Genomic DNA, 17,431 nt, shown 5'->3' with positions numbered 1-17,431 from the left:
CACATGACCCCGGGACATAACGATGGTCATTAATATAAATCAATTGCCAAGCACCTGAATTTTGATCACGTGACCATGGAAATGCTACAATGGTCGTAAGTGTGAAAAACAGTTTTAAGTCACTTTTTTCAGGGCCGTTGGAACTTTGAATGATCATTAAATGAACGGATGTAAGTTAATGACTACCTGTATACAGGTAGCCCTCAACTTACCACAGTTCATTTAATGATCATTCAAATAACGTCACTGAAAAAAGTGGCATATCATTTCAATTCCAGCAACCGGTATGCTGCCCGGTTGCTGGGTGGGCATGGCCATGGGTGGGCGTGGCCTACCATAACTTCCGGGAGGGCTGTTTTTTGCCCTCCCAAGGATCTGGAGGCCTCCCCCAGGGCTTTGGAAGGGTGAAAATGGCCTCTCTTGGGCTCTGGAGGCCCCCGGAAGCTGGAAACAGGCCCATTTCCGGACTTCCGATAGGCCCATTTTTCCCCCTCCCAGAGCCTCCACATGGACCCTGCACTTACCTGCATCACATGGAGGGGAGGGACCGGGCCAGCCAGTCGGTTGAAATACCGGTTTAGCGAACCAGATGAAAACTTAACATCTGGTTCACCTGAACTGATCCGAACCGGTAGAATCCCACCCCTGCTTATGACAATTTTTCACACTTGACCACTGTAGTATTACCATGGTCATGTGATCAAAATTCAGATATTTGGTAACAATTCATATTTATGATGGTTGCAGTGTTCCGCAGTCATGCAATCAGCTTTTCCAATCTAATAAGCAACACTCTCTTTTCTTAACCGCAGACCAATTATGCTTTTATATTTTGTGTCATTTCTCAGGCTTCACAGGGAATTTCCAGGCACACTTGTAAAACAAGAATTACTACTAGCTGTCCCATACTGAAAAATCCATTCTGCAAATGCATTTCATACAGATGAACTATATCAGAATAAAGAATGCAAAATACATACATACATACATACATATGCAAAATACATACATACATACATACAATCATTTTAGATATTCCAAACTTACCTCCAGTTCCTTAATTTTTTCTTCTGCCATTTTTTGTTTTTCTAACAGCTGATTGTGAATTACTTCTTTGGGATGAAGGATAAACCTACAAAAGTATGAAGGGAGAAGAAAACAAAACAATCCATTTTATACAACATTTACAGATACAGTCCTGTAAATTACCAAAAAAAAGTTCAGGGTTTTTTTTGTATATTGGTATATTGGCTCTTACAGCAAAATACATAAAATGACAGAACTTATTTAAATTCATAGTAAAGCTACTGAGTTTCACTGTATAAGGTTTCTGGCTATTCAAGACAGTTTTTGTTAAGTAGTTAAATATATTACAGCAACAAACTGGAAAAAAGTAAATACCCAGACTTGAAAACCTTGTAATGGTTAAAGGCACCAGGCTGGAAGCCACGGTGAGTTCTAATCCTGCTTTAGGCAAAAAGCCAGCTGAATAATGGGCTACTCATCCTCTCTCTCAGCTCTATGAAGAAAGCAATGAAAAAAAAATTCATGGACTTGTCCAGGGAGCATCCAGGATTTAAGACTGACTCAAAGATTTTTTTAAAAAAATAAAGCTATTAATAGTATTGTAAGAATTCAAAACTTGATTAACATTTTCAACCTGAAATATAAATAAGTCACTGCTACAGTAAAGACTGAAAAGCATATATGAACAATACTTAAAAGATTCTTAATAAGGGCTACAACAACTAATAAATGCAAAGTGATTATCTGAAAATTTAACTACCCTAATTGAAATTATATTTCTGGATTACTTTTTTGTTCTACTAGAAATTTTGAAGACTTAATTCACAACACCTCTAGCAGACATTAAATGATATGCATGTGACTTCCCATCTTCTAAAGAGTCTTTTTCAGAATATGATGTTTTTGTTTAAAAAACATGTTTTTGTCTTCCTTTGAAAGAATATGCAGTACCTTCTACGTAGTACGAAATAATTAAAGATGACATGGATATAAGAACTGTATATTTAAAAAAATTGTAAGTCAAGGGAAAAGAAATTTCATTTGAGACAAACTTAAAAAGAACTGAAAACATGAAAAACTATAAATAATGAAAAAGAAAAAATAACAAATTTAGTAAAAAAAAACCAATATTGGATATAGCAAAAATGATGACCAAAGTTTTAGGAAATAGAAATGGGGAGTTTTAAAAGCACAATATAGTAACTTCACCTGACACCAATGTGATGCATTTTTCTTATTCAAGTATGAAAAATATCAGAAATTTAAAAATAAACCTGCAGCAAATTCCAGATCAATGAATTTTTCTGTTGCCTCCTGATAAAAAAAAGTATTTAGTCCAGAGTCTGGAAACAAATGGAAAAATAATACCAAAAGATCCCTTTTCATCTTGCACCCCATTAAATATGTTGTGTTTTTAACTACACTGTGTGCACAATTCTTAGGTGAGTATTTTGACCATATTATTATTTGTATGCAAATTTTCCATCTTCAAGCTCTATAACCTTGAATGCTTATTGGATATAAGCATATCAAGTGGTGTGTATTTGTGTAATTGTTCTGTAGTTGTTCAATAATACAATTAATCCACTAAAGTACAACTTGCCTAATAATTGTGTGCACAGTGTATACGTGGAGACAGATCTGGAAAAGATCATTACCCTCACATTCATTGTCTATATCAGAATCTAAGCAAAATCTAGAATTTCTTTAAACTAATTTCTTTAAAACTATGGTCTGCTGAGTTTTAACAAGAATGTTTAAAAAATCACTGTATTTCTATGAAGTAGACCTGAATAATTTCAGATTTAATATGTTCAATTTGAAGATACTCCATTCTGCTTCAAATCTGTAGCATATTTATCATAACTTTTAAAATTATTTTTTCATGTGTGCATTTATAACTAAGGCTTTTAATTTGAGTGGTTTCTGATCCAGGGTGTCTTACACCTTTTTAAGGCAACCTAAAGAACAGACTGCCTTCAAAAGTTGTGGGTGCTCCATCACTGGAGATTTTTTAAGAAGTGATTGGACTGTCATTTGTCCAGAATGGTATAGGCTCTCCTGCTTGAGCAGAAGATTGGACTAAAATCTCCAAGGTCCCTTCCAACTCTTGTTATTCTGTCTTTGACTGTTTCTTCATTTCATTTTAGCTTTTAAAATTTCTTCAGATTATGAATAAATTCGGCCTTTTACCATTTCACAGCATGGAAGAATGGAGGGCTGATGATTCCTACTTTATTTTCCCTTTGATTTTAGATACCATACTAAATTACCACCAAACAGCAATAATATAAATTTAGAATGGTACCAAGGATTTATTACTTGCTCATTAAAGAAAAGGATAAAGGATAAAATAATGTTTAAACTGGCAGGGAACCCTGGATCATAAATCACATCACAATATCCATATTACACATATGCAACATACATACATACAGACAGACCTGAAAATATTGCAATTCTTAAATTTAATACTGTTTTGAAATGAATTCATTACTAGAACATACTTTTTAAAAACATTTTTCTTGACTAATTTTTTCAAACCTCACATTTTAACCTGTATAAATAAGACACCAAGAATTTATTTTTAATAGGTAGCAAGGCTGCTTTTAAGGTAAATATTCATGATCATCTTTGGAGCTATGTTTTTGTCTACTAAATTGGAATTGAATTCTCTTATACAGTACATTGGATATAGAATTTTTATTGAAACTAAATAAATTATCGACTTCTCAACTAAAACAACTAACCTTTGGAGCCACCAAATAAAGTTTGTCATATCATCCAGCTCACATCTCATTTTCTTAAACAAAAAGTCATTGGGTAATTGTCAATGCTGCATTGAAATCATGGTATTTTATATCTCCAGCATTCCCACAATCTAGCAGGAAAATTTTAAAAAATGAGGTGAGGTTGATCTGGCAAGACTTCATGACAAAATTTATGCTGATTTCTCATAATGACTGCATTATGTTCAAGGTGAGTAACCAAGTGAAGTTTCTTGAATGAGAAGAAAAACATTTTAATGGTTCTTTGATTCTCTGCTTCCTGGAGACTTACTTTCTCTGATACATGTTAGTCCTCTTGTGATTTGCTTTAGTACAGTGGTCGCCAACCAGTGGGCCGGGAACCACTGGTGGTCCGCGAGAAAATTTTGGTGGTCCGCAGAGAAATGTCACCCGCAAAGCAATTAATCCAGGCTGTGTTGGGAACACAAGGCTGTGACGCCCACATGGCCTGCGGGAACACAAGGCTTATGTCGTTTGCATTGCAAACATGAAGTAGTGAGGGGAGGAAGGAAAGGGTGAAGGGGGTGGACTTGCCCCACTTGGCCCACACGCCTCGCCTGGCCACCGGGTGCTGCTTTCCACTTTTTTCTTCTCCTGCTTTTGGCTGCATGCAAGGAAAGCAGCAAAAGTCTTTCCTTCTCTCCCCCAAACTCCAACAGAAATGAGTCTTTGGGACCCTGCAAAGCCTCCTGCTCCAAGAGGCTGCGTCAGCAGAGACTCATTTCTGGCAGAGTTTGGGGGAGAGAAAGGTTTCTGCTGCTTCTGCTGCTTTCCTTGCATGAAGCAAAAGTCTCTCCCTCTCTCTCTCTCTCCCCCTGAGAACAGAGCTGGAAACGGTATCCTGCGATCCCAAATAAAGAATGATCAATTGGTAGGAAAATGGGGTGGAGAATTTTCCTGAAGACTTTTCTGGGGATTTTCCTAGGGTCTCTGGTCCGCAGGATTTAAAATTATGAGTTTGGTGGTCCCTGAGGTCCAAAAGGTTGGCGACCTCTGCTTTAGTATACCTATTTACTTATCTAATCCTTTGCCTTCTTCAAGTGAAATCTAGTTTATTCTTAGCAAAAAGATGCAATGATGAGATATATCATTTACACAGCAAAAGAGACCAGCACTACTTACCCTAATAACACTGTCTTACTGTATTCAATATTTGAACCACCCTGCTTGGGAAATGGGAGCTGTTTACAACTCTAATATAATTATATGACTTAAGAAAACAGAAATAACCATATGGCTTCCAAATTAGTATTTTTTGCATAGCTAGACGGTTAACTGGATGATAGATTTATACTACTGCTTGTATTGCAATATTTTATAAAAATTTGGAATAGCTCTAAAATAGTGATTGAGACTGAATGGCACTGTAAAATGAAGACTTGGATAGGAATTTAAAGACATTTTACTATTAAAATGTACTATTAATTAATGACAGAAAAATTCATAAATCTCTTCTTTAAAAATGTAACAGGAAGAAAGGAGATGAGACTATTTTCAAATTCCTGAAGGACATTACACAAAAGAATGCATTTCTTTATCATCCTACACAGCAGGTAATGGAATAATGACTAGAAGCCCTGAGTACTCAGATTTCAATTTAATATTAATAATACTGTATTAAACTTGTATAAACATGTACAGGTAGTCTTCAGCTTATGACCACAACTGAGCCAAAAATTATGAGACATTTGTTGTGAGTTTCACCCATTTAATGACCTATGACCTTTTACAACAGCTGTTAAGCAATTCAATGCACTTGTTAATAACAGGTTCTGAAGTGAATCTGGCTTCCCCATTATCTCTGCCTATCAGAAGATCGCAAAAGATAATCACATGACCCAGGACATTGCAACCATCATAAATATGTGCTAGTTGCCAAGCATCTGAATTTTGATCACATGACCATAAGTATGCTGCATTGATCAGTATGAAAAACATGAATAAGTCACCTTTTCCAGTGCCATTGTAACTTCAAATAGTCACTAAATGAACTGTTAAGTAGAGGACTACCTATACATTGAACTTGATAAATTATTGACATTAATGTAAAGTTAGAACAATCTGAATTGTCTGAATTACCCAGAAATTACCCAGTATACGTCCTGACATTTAACATACATATTCATCATTAACTGATACTAGGTGGGATGAGTACCAAAAAACGATTAGTACCAAAAAAAATTGGTTCCTATAAGACAAGGGTCTCCAACCTTGGCGACTTTAAGCCTGGTGGACTTCAACCCCCAGAATTCCCCAGCCAGCTTTGCTAGCTGGGGAATTCTGGGAATTGAAGTCCACCAAGCTTAAAGTTGCCAAGGTTGGAGACCCCTGATATAAGAAATACTGTAGTAAGTCACAATGCAGCTGACACCAACAAGTTCTAGCTTGTGCATTGAGTACCAAACAAACAATGAGTACCAGGACAACATTTTTATGCCAAATACATTGAGTCTCAAAGTAGTTGAGTGCCAAACTACCACTGTATTCAAAGGCTGGACAATTGTAATGGGTGCTTTAATTTGGATTAATGCAAGGAGAAGTTTGTAATTAGTGATGTAATTGGTCTTTTCAGTGCTGTGATGTTGAGTATCTCTTTCACATTTGTATCAGTTTACTTCAAAATACTCAGCTGTAGCTGAAAATTCATAATTATTGTGAAGGAAAAATATGCCAGCTTCCATTTACATTTAGTGACCATTCTCAGTTACAACAGTAATGAAAAAAATAACTTTATGACCATTCCCTTTATCTATGATCTTTGTAGGTCTGTACAGCAAAGGAAAACTGAAGTAAAATCATAAGCTGCAATTTCACTTAGCAACCTCATTGCAGTCCAAATTCTGATCACTAAACAATGTCTACTTATTAACATTTTGAATTTAAACATGGAGTACTCCTCTGTATCTCATAGTTAACAAACCATTTACTGGCTATGTTGTTGCTCTTCTGTTTTTCTAACTGGATGTTTAGTTCCATTCCAAGTCTATGTATGGGGGCGATGGTGAGGGAAACAGAGAGAGGTTGATTTTTTTTATATAGAGTCAAATTTTAGGAAACATTTAGTACAACTTTAGCTTTACAAACAGCAAAGCTATTGCTTAAACACCATACTCCTATAGCACAAGTTTCAAATGGAATATATATTATTATTGTTTATATACAAAAATATACAAAAAGTATATTATATATCAAGGCATAAAGATTTGCTCAATTTAAAAATAGAGAAATTAAACTGCACAAATGTTCCTGATATTAACATAATAAAGCTCATAGCATTAGCAATCTTCAGAAAAGATTTAGTATGATTTGACTCTGAACATCACAAAAAGATGTTATAGGGCAAGAATATACAGGGCAATTAGATACATACTTACATAGGAACAAAGCATTTTCAATGTAACATGAGGTTCATAACTGAATCTGATACAAGTTTCAGAAACAGATTCAGAGAAATTAACATTTTCCTAATATATCATCACCAATTCACCAATCTAGCAGTACTATAATTTTGTGTGTTATCTTCCAATAGCTAGATTTGATAGGGATATTTTCAACAAAACCTACAGTATTTGCAGCTTCATAAAAAAGCCAGAAATACAAAGTAGAAGATGATAAATTAGTCTATGTTGTATGCAAGCAATATCTGTTACTCAGAGGACGGTTCAGCATTTTGGCTTTTTGCCAGTACATTTTAATTCAGTTAGTTCATTTCTTTTGAAAGACTTATGTAGCCCGATATAAGCATATATATTAATGTCAAGTTTTGCTACTTGGACTATTTGTGAACTGACATCAGCATTTTAATTTGAGTACTATGATGAATGTGTAAAATGTGTAATACCCTATCTGAATACTTGGAGATGTTTTTGATATGCTCCTGAAATATGTGAATAATGAACAGAATCCATTTGAATTCATCCAAATAATGAAAATACCTATGGCCTGCAGAATGTGAAAAAGCTGCAAAGAGTGCTGTCTGAGAAAATGGGAATGATGTTTGCAATTAGGTAGGAGTTTCTGTTTTTATTTCTTGTATTTAATATTTTTAATTTGCATGTTATTATTATTGTAAACAAAAAATAATTTTGGAATGTAGTAATACAGTATATGAGTTTTCTAAAATATACATTGTAAAAAATTAAAGATCACAATCAAACTTTTTTAATAAAAAAGTTCATTTAATTGTTCAATGAAGGAAGCTAATTCTAGAATTCCGTTGATAAGATAGTGGATAACTTTGCTGAGTTTTACAAGTTATTACCAAATGTACAAAATGTGCACTGTAGAAGCAACCTTATGCATTTGGAGAAAGCCTCAACTGAACACCTGGGAAAATGGATTCTTGGTATTATCCATGAGTTATACTGATTGTATTCATAATTTGCTAGTTTTGGCTATTTGCTCACGAAGAGGTCATGACAAGAATGTTTAGAATAGCTCCCATCTATGCTATGAATCTGGTGAGGGATTATCTTTGATTCTTGCTCCAGACAGAAGTGGTGCAAAATTTGGATGTGTCAAGGAGCCTTTGAATAAATCCATCTTGTGTACCAATTAAGGTCATACCTGGTCTGGGAGGCCATTGCTCCTAGTCACTCATGCCCTGGTCACTTTCTGGTTGGATTATTGCAATATGCTCTATATGAGGCTGCCCTTGAAAACCATCCAGAAATTATAATTAGTAATGCAATGGCACAGTTTTGGACTTCCTGTGATTTGCCATGTGCATTGGCTTTCAGTTCTTTTACAGGTGCAATATGAGGTGTTGGTTATCATCTTTAAAATTGTTCTGACCAAGGTTTCCAAACTGTAATTGCGCACACACATCTTTTAAAAACAAGACTTATTTTATTGCAATGCTGGGAATTGTTTTCATTCCCAGCCAGAATTAATCTCAAACATTTCCCCGAGATAAGCACACACCTTTCAGTTCTGTGAAGTGCTGCTAAAAACAGATGTATCAAATGAACTGGAAAAGAAACCAACCGAAGTACAAAAAAAACCAACTGAAGTACAAAGAGCTTCCAGAATGACTCTGAATCGATCGAACTACTTCGCTTCCTGAAAAGGTATCTTCATCTTGGCCTGACCTTTATATCTTATGGGAGGGGTAATCACCTCCCAGCCTTACTCCCAAGTCATCCCTTTTGTTTCAGCTACTCTTGCCTTCTAGCAGTTCTGCGCGCACGTGCACTGTGAACAAGCTTCCCTGGATCCTCTGCCTCACTGCTGTCAGACTCTGAAGGCTCCAAAGGCAGCACCCCACTCCCAGATGTTCCTGGCCCCATCTCTGCATCGGGCGCAGGATCCTTGTCCAAGTCCTCTCCAGACTCCCTGACTGATCCCCGTTCTTTCCCACTGTCCACTTCCGCTGCCGTCTGCACCAGTTGCCAGCGAATCATAACAAAAATCTTACATTTGCCAGGACTAGATTATTGGCCAGAACAATTTTCCCTAAAAGTATCTACCTATTTTACTAGGTCTGATACAGTCGGAATACTCCAGGCCCTTTCTTTTAAATGTTGTCATCTAGCAAGGCCAAGCCAACACATTTTCTCAGTAGCAGTCTTTGTAACATTCTTTTTAACTCTTTGTAACATTCTTCCACGTGATTCAACAGACTACTACTTGTTTGGCCTTCCCAAAAGTCCTGAAGTACTGGATTTTCCCACAAAAATTAGAGTAGCATGTCCTTCTTGGATATGAAGGATGTGTGTTTGGAAGGCACAAGACAAATTTTATGTTGCTTTTAGATGTTTTATTGTTTTATTACTATTATAAGCTGCCCAGAATTATGATACATAAAATGGGCACTATACAATATTTTAATTAAATAAAAATTTATCCAAACTGTCTTGTGCATTTTCACATCTAGGCCACCAGAATTTCTGTTTCTATTTGTCTTTCAGTTAGACAGACTAGCACATTCCTTTTTAACCTGCCAAACAGTTCTGCCCACTAGTGACTTTCAGATGCTTATGTGAGTATCTAATGCAGGGGTGTAGAACTCCAGGCCGGATCTGGCCTATGGAGCAGTCATGAAAATGGCGAATGACCTGCCCATGGTGCCTCTGCAGTGAAAACAGGGCCTGGGAGGGCTGCGTGCACCCCCCTGGCTTCATTTTTTTTGGCAGAGCCCTTCCCAGGAGCCACCAAGACTCCTCCCACTGTGCTTCTCTTCTTCCTTGCCAGAAATGCTCACACGCCCAGTGGGAAGGAGACGGCTTGGCGGGTGCCAGAGGGGCAGTGAGCGCTTTGTGGTTCCTGAGGGGAAGTGTTGAGCCTCCCTCTCGCAACATCTTCACCTGAGGGCATCGCTGGCGGCCGCTTCCTCAGGAGGTCCACGCTCTTCCCGTTGCTGCTCGGCCTCCTCGATGTGTAGAGACAGGAGCCATGACACGAGTTTGCTAGGAAGACTGCAGGATTGCCCCACCTCCCCGCCAGCCATCTGGTCTTCAGTACATGGCTTGTTGGCCTGCGGACATCAGATTCCCAACACCCAGCACCAGTTCAGAGGTTCCTTTACCCCACCCCCACAGACAGAGGTCGGGGGGAGAGAGAGACAAGACACAGAGAGAGGGAGAGGGAGAAAGGGAAAGAGAGAGAGAGGGAGGGAAAGAGAAATGAGAGAGAGAGAGAGACAAGGCACAGCTAGAGAAAGGGAGAAAGAATGGGTAGGGGGAGAGAGAGACAAAACACAGAGAGAGAGAAAGAGGAAAAAAGAGAGACAACACAGAGGGGGGGGGAGAGAGAAAGAGGGAGAAAGAGAAGGGAAGAGGAAAAGACAGAGAGAGGGAGAGAGAGAGATGAGAGATCCCATTGTTTTGTTTTCTCTGGGAAACGGGTCCAAATGACTCTGACTATTTAAGGGTGCAGAAACAGGCAGCCAAGCTAAGTGCCTGACGGACCCTATCCCGTCAGTGGGAGTCCAGCTGCTTCAGCAAGCAGCATGCTGGATATTAGTGGTCCCCGGGATTTAAAATTATGAATTTGGTGGTCCCGGGATTTAAAATTATGAATTTGGTGGTCCCTGAGGTCCAAAAGGTTGGACACCCGACTTATTTGGTTACTTCAGAAAGTAGATGATTAGAAATGAATATCAAAACATGTAAATTACTTGGTTTGCTCAATGGGTTTATCATTGTTTTGACAATTATAGGAAATTTTAAAATTGTGAAAACTTTGATCCTTGTTTTAGCATTACTAATGTCTAGGTTATCCCTAATACAAAAGAATTCTACTGCTCCTTGGCATTCATGAAGGCCAACTTGGTGGCATGGATCTATTGCGGGAGGGAAGCTAAAGTTGAGTTTTGCAAGGGATGTCATATGTGCATCCATTCTTTTGTATAAAGTTTGTCCTATGTAGAATCCAAGGGGCATTGCTGACAGATAGTACTATCACACTGGAGGAAAAGTATTGTGAAAGTGTATAAAAGCAAAACAGTAATTTCCAGATTAGAAACAAAATCAAAGCAAACAAACTTTGACTTAGCAGTTAATACAGTAGATATGTCACCTGATAGAAATCAGAAAAACACTGCATGCATTAGAAGTCTGTAATATTAATTATGGGGAAAGACTCTTATTCATAAAGTGCTGCTGTCAGGAACCCTCTAAGAATCCCTATTTTTTTAGCAGCCTTTCCACCTCTAAAAGACTCAAGCCACCTTTGTAATTGGTCAGCTGTTACTTTTTTTTAAGTACAAGAGCATGGTAACCAATCAAAATCAAAGTAATCACACTTGCTAGACAAGAAAACCAATCCCTTACCACTTTTGATAACTGACCTTTATTTTTAATATTTTAAGCTATCTAAATAATAAAATTTAATTATACTTTCCAACATCACTTCATTATCTATTATCATTTTTCATCTTTATATTCTCATGTTACTTTGTATCAGCCTCTTTATTTTTATTCATGCTCTATCTTCCTTAATCATATATTCTACGTTTACAATTTAATCTGTTCATATCATTTCATTAATCATCCGAAATTTCATCTGAATTTATGATTATCCCTTCTCTAACTTCCTTAATAATTTTGTAATCATGTTTATATTTTCAAAACTGTAACAATATATCCTCATTACTTTATACAAATGGATAACAAAATATTTAATTCATTAAAATGATATTAATCAATCACTAATTTCCTTAATCATGTATACTTATGCTCACCATGTTTACAATTTCATACCATTCTTTAAGCATTTAAAAATTCCATCTTAATTTATATTATCCCCTATTATATTCCCCCAGTATTACATTTGCTAGTTGCTTATATTTTATTTTCTATATGTTCCCTTCCCTCTAACATCTCATTTTTATACAAGTATATTTTCTCTTAGCCAATAAATTCAAACTTATATTATTACCTCATTATCTTATATATACGAATAACAAAATATATAATTCATTAAAAATATTATCCTACCATATGGTTATATCTATTGTTAGACTCCACATAAAATTTCTTTTCATGTCTTAACTATTAATCACTTACATCTTAAACATTTCTATCTTACTTAATCTATTATAAATTCTTATTTTCATCACTATTACATTAACATTATTCCTTCTTGCTCTAATTCTTAATCCCAATTCCTCAAAGTCTATTATATATATTTTACTACAAATATACCTCTTAATGTGGAGTCTCCCTCCTTTCCATTTCTAACCATTATCTCTAAGTCTCTTTTATATTAATTAGTCGTTTCTTTGCTTGCTTACCATTTACTATCATCTTTTGGCTTTTTCCTTTAATCCTTCCTCTATTTATCATCATTTTTTTATATTTTCTCTCCCATTTCACAAAGTTTGCCCCCACCCTCTTTTTATCTCCTCTCTGTATTTCCCTAACCATTTATCAGCATTCCAACTTCAATATCCCCCCCTTATTTATTATATCTATCATTAATAGCTCACGTTCAACTTTTTTCTTTTGTATTATTTGTTGTTCCTTTTGTTCTGTTTCACTGGTTCCTCTTTCTTCTGACTCCTCCTCCTCCTTTGTTCTTTCTCCTTCTTCTGCTACCGTCGCCATTTCTGAATTTTATTTTCTGTATTTTAGTGCATAAATCCAACATTCTGTCCTATATCTCATTCATTGCTCGAATGTCCATCTTTATTTCTTTGCATATATCACTCATCTTGATATTGTTATTCCAATTGTCCAGTAACCAGTAAGTTTTATTTTATTTGAACCAGTGCCTCCTTTTTATTTTAAAATGTCAATGTCTTCAAATCTTTATATCCCAATGTTAATCAGTCCAAGTCACCAACAATTCCAGGGGTAGTATCCTTACTTTTTGATTATAATATACTTCAACTTCCAAGGGTCCTATTATAGTATCTTTCTTTTATTCCTTTTTTAATTTCTTCCTTTGATAAAATCGCTAATTTGAAGGGATCTACAGGATTCTTCTTTCATCAGTAAGTGGTGCTTTTAGTCCAGTTTCACAGTCAACTTTTTCCATTTCTTTATTTAGCTCCACCAATTTTAAAAGTCAAATATTATTTCTCTTTAAAACAATTATTTCCAGCATTCAAATTAATGCTTTATAGATGCCAAATCCTGCCCGATCACCAAATTCCAAATTAATATTCTTCCAAATTAATTCCTTTTCAAATTTAAAGTTTTTTTTAAAGAACTCTTTATATTCCCAATTTCTTCTGTCTTTCATCTGCCGCTAGCATAATTCTTTATTCTTCTCAGTTATAATCTTTTGGGGTAGTACAAATAAAATAAATTCTTCTCACCCTTCTCCAAACACTGTTCCCAATCTCCACTCCAGCGCTGTGCTTAGATGTTTCTTGGCTGTCCCAACTTTGTAGCGGCCATCTTGGCACATTCTTCTCTCCGTCGTTGCTTAGACAGCAAGCTTGGGGTTTTTTCTATAGAGAAGTTGCATTCTCCCCTGGAACCTCACCGGGCACCTCTCCTTTGCTTTGCCGCCCCTCTAAGGCAGCTTTCGGCTCCGTTTGGAGCCCATAAATGGCAAGAAGCCAACGCAGGAACGGAGACCTCTGTTTGCTGCTTCTGATCTTGTCGCGATCTCAGCTGGAAGTTCTGCTTAAAGCAGTCTTGAAGCACTCAAGATAATATGATATCCCACCTCATTTTCTGTTCAGACCGATAACTGTTTAACCATGAGACAAACTTGCTAGATTCATATATGCAAAACCATGATTATACTAAATAAAGCAAGGATAAATGATTCTACAAATTATGGTTAATTATCTTTGTTTAAACCCTAGCCTTGGTACAGATGATATGGATGAGTGGGTCATAGAAATTTGGTATAAACGCTGCAGAAAAAAATGAGAAAACAAGAAAATTGAATGTAAATAAGATAAATGACAAACAGGAACCATTACTTACATTCGTCCTATACCTTCATACATCCTTGTTTCTTCAGCCAAAGTCATGATCTCTGTGTCTGTAAGATGTGCATGCTTTTTTGTTCTGTTCAGCTGATCTATTTGTATATCTGCCAGTTTCACCTTTTGCTGGGTTTCAATGACTTTAGCTTGAAGTTCAGAAAATGCCTGACATGGAGAACAATACAAATGTAACTTAAAAAAAATCTGTGACAAGTCTTCACTCTTCACAAAAACCTCTCGGTCTCTCTATACAGGTTGTCCTTGACCTACAACCACAATTGAGCCCAAAATTTCTGTTGCTAAGTGAGAAACTCACTTTGTTGAGTTTTGCCCATTTTTAACGACCTTGCTTACCACAGTTGTTAAGTGAACCACTGCAGTTGTTAAATTAATAAAATGAATCCCCATTTACTTTGCTTGTCAAAAGATCGCCAAAGGTGATCATATGACCTGGGACACTGCAACTGTCATAAATATGAGTCACTTGCCAAGCCTCTGAATTTTGATTGTGTGACAGGGGGCTACTGCAATGGTTGTAAGTGTGAAAAACAATCATAAGTCACTTTTTTCAGTGCTTTTTTCCCCACTTTTTTCATAACTTTGTATGGTCACTAAATGAACTGCTATAAGTCAAGGACCACCTGTAATCCATTTTAATTTTTTTAGTAGCTATCTAACTAGTCATTGATTGAAAGAGAAAAGCCAGGTCAACTTCAGAAAATCTAATGCATGAGTAGTGGCTGACACCATGGTTAAAAATGGTAAGAGAGCAGACCTCCTTTTCTCCCTATTGCAATCTCTTACCAACAGCATGTACTATATATTTAAACATCAGATAAATTAAAGAAACATGTAAAATATGCATCAAATATCAAAACATATTGAAAATATGTGTCTTTAATGATACATAGCAAGCAAGACACAAATATGTTCCAATCACCAAATAGTAATCTGGAATAGCCCTGTTGTTAATCAGATTAAATAATTCAGAGAATGATGTAAAAATTGGGAATTGCCCACCAGGGCCTGCATCACAGCTTTGAAGTATATTTTATTGGTAAAAATATTTACCATGCATTATATAATTGTAAAAACAATTCTGCAAGGTAAATGGTGAGTACTATTCATTCTGCTGTACATTTGTTCTACATTCTACAAACTCCTTTATAACTGATTCATATAATGTACCAAGCAAAATCTATGTTTTTAGTGCAATGCATGAACAGCTTTATATTCTCCAGTTATGTATGGACTCAATGAGCTTTATCACTTTGTGGAGACTTTTACTTACTTATGATAGCTTAATTTATTTCTTTCACATAAAGAAGCAGATCCTGAAGATTCAAATTGGGTGATATATTAAAATTTAAAGAGACATGGAAAGATTTGTAAGTCAAATAGTTAACTAATATGCTTGTCTTCCATGCAGCCTAAATGACAAGACAAAATCAGAAGTATAATCACCTTATAGTTTTTTGCAGAAAGGTGATAAATATTATAAATTATTACAATAATTTGACAGAGTTTGATCCAGGTTGAAAGAATCATTATGTGACCAGTACCATCAATGTGTCCTGGTTTGATATTGAAACTGTTAAGAGTTGCATTTTGGGACAAGTTTCCTTGGTTTGGGTTGAAATACTACAGGTTTTAAATGTATTTTTATTTTTGACACAATCTGTAGGATTAAATGTGAATGCTAAAAGTATCTCAACACCTCCCCAAAATAAGTTTGTAAAATAGATACAAAACAAAAAGTAACCTAATTGAAATTTGACTATCACCTGACTAGTTCTGAAATAGAATTACATCATTTAAAATACTTCCCTCCTTTTATTTTCAGGATTCGATACAAAACAAAATTTATAGCAAAAAAATTTAAATAATTTTCTTCCAAAACATTATTCTTAAGCAGTCTCAAACAGATAATGACACTTGCTTAAATAGAAAATGAATCATATGAGAAACAAATTGTTGCTATACTTCCGTTCATGGATAAAACGCTTCCAAATATATATTGCTGGGGGAAGGGAAACAGATATGAAAAGTTCGTAGAGACCATTCGCCAACTTGGGAAGTGGAAAGGGATCACATGAACCCACCAAGCAGAATTTGCTGATATTCTATGAAATCACTAGGCATAGCACTCGACTCGAAGGATCAACCAAGAATAATCTGCTAAATACTAAGAAGGTTGGTATTCTTAATGCATAAGTGCCTAAAATTCTTAGAAGCCCCCCTCTAGAAGAGACACCAACCACCAAAACCCAGACAAACTCTTCTGATAATGGGCAACAACCACCAACTTCCAACCCCCCCACCTTACTTTCAGGCAACTCCTAAACTTATTTTCATTTTCTTTACCTTTTTCAACTCAAGATCCACGGATGCCGCCATTTTAACTAGCACAAAACCAGCTACGCATGCGCTTTAGGCAACAGTTTTAACTGACGGCATAACGGTCCTTTGTTCTCGTTCAGTCGAGACATGCGTAGTAGGGATCGATACGTGACGGCTGGTTTAGAGGATGGCGCGTTCGGGTTTTGTCTTGTTTTCGGTTTATCCACAAATTCACCTTATATCATTCAGTTGGCAATTTTAATGGCTTCAGTAAAAGTACACGCGCTTTTTTCTTTTCTGTCAAAACAACAGTTTCTTTATTGGTTCCCAAATAAAAAACATTGTATATGCAATCAATATAACACCGCGAAGCCTTGCTTGCAATCTTACACCCGTTCCACTCCTCAGCTTTCCTTGTGTTTTGCAGCTAACAAGTTATATGGACAGTAAATGAATGCAGTCTTGGAATTTCAGTCTGGTTCACCTCATATTTAAGCTAATTTGTGTTGTAGTATGCTGGGTCTTGGTTTATACATTGTATTCAGACATTTATTAAATAAGACACATATCAAGCCATAAACCATTGTTAAGTCACAGTGGTTTGGGTCACACATTTTGCTAAGCCAATACTTTTAACAAATCACATGGTTTACAGTAACACACTTAACCATTGTTTATTTAATAAATCACAGAAACTGAACTCAAACATCATACTAAGCCACATAAATCACATTTTGAATTACAGTAATGTGCATTGTATGGTTGGAAGAAATATCCTTCTGGGTTCAGTTCCAAGTGGGGAAGAAAGACACTGGAAACATGGTGACTGCTTAGAGAGATGATTTAATGGTGGACAGGATCACATGCTTTGGGTGAAGAAAGAAGGGCT

General features: G+C 36.1%; 1 protein-coding gene across 1 annotated transcript in view; it reads right to left on the bottom strand.

Annotated features, from left to right (window-relative positions):
• PFDN1 (prefoldin subunit 1) overlaps nucleotides 1–16,687 on the bottom strand; it is a 42,008-nt gene extending 25,321 nt beyond the window's left edge. The window contains exons 1-3 of the mRNA XM_026700942.2: nucleotides 16,567–16,687; nucleotides 14,201–14,367; nucleotides 1,048–1,132 (exon numbers count right to left, since the gene is read on the bottom strand). Of these exons, the coding sequence (XP_026556727.1) occupies nucleotides 1,048–1,132; nucleotides 14,201–14,367; nucleotides 16,567–16,599 (285 nt within the window). The 5' untranslated portion in view covers nucleotides 16,600–16,687. The remainder of the gene's footprint in view (nucleotides 1–1,047; nucleotides 1,133–14,200; nucleotides 14,368–16,566) is intronic.
• Between the last annotated feature and the right edge of the window lie 744 nt (nucleotides 16,688–17,431).

This window comes from Pseudonaja textilis, chromosome 3, assembly GCF_049901715.1.
Source record: "Pseudonaja textilis isolate UNSWEBS1 chromosome 3, rPseTex1.2, whole genome shotgun sequence".
Classification (NCBI taxonomy): domain Eukaryota; kingdom Metazoa; phylum Chordata; class Lepidosauria; order Squamata; family Elapidae; genus Pseudonaja; species Pseudonaja textilis.
The sequence above is the reverse complement of the archived record's forward strand: the minus strand, read 5'-3'. Positions and strand labels throughout refer to the sequence as shown.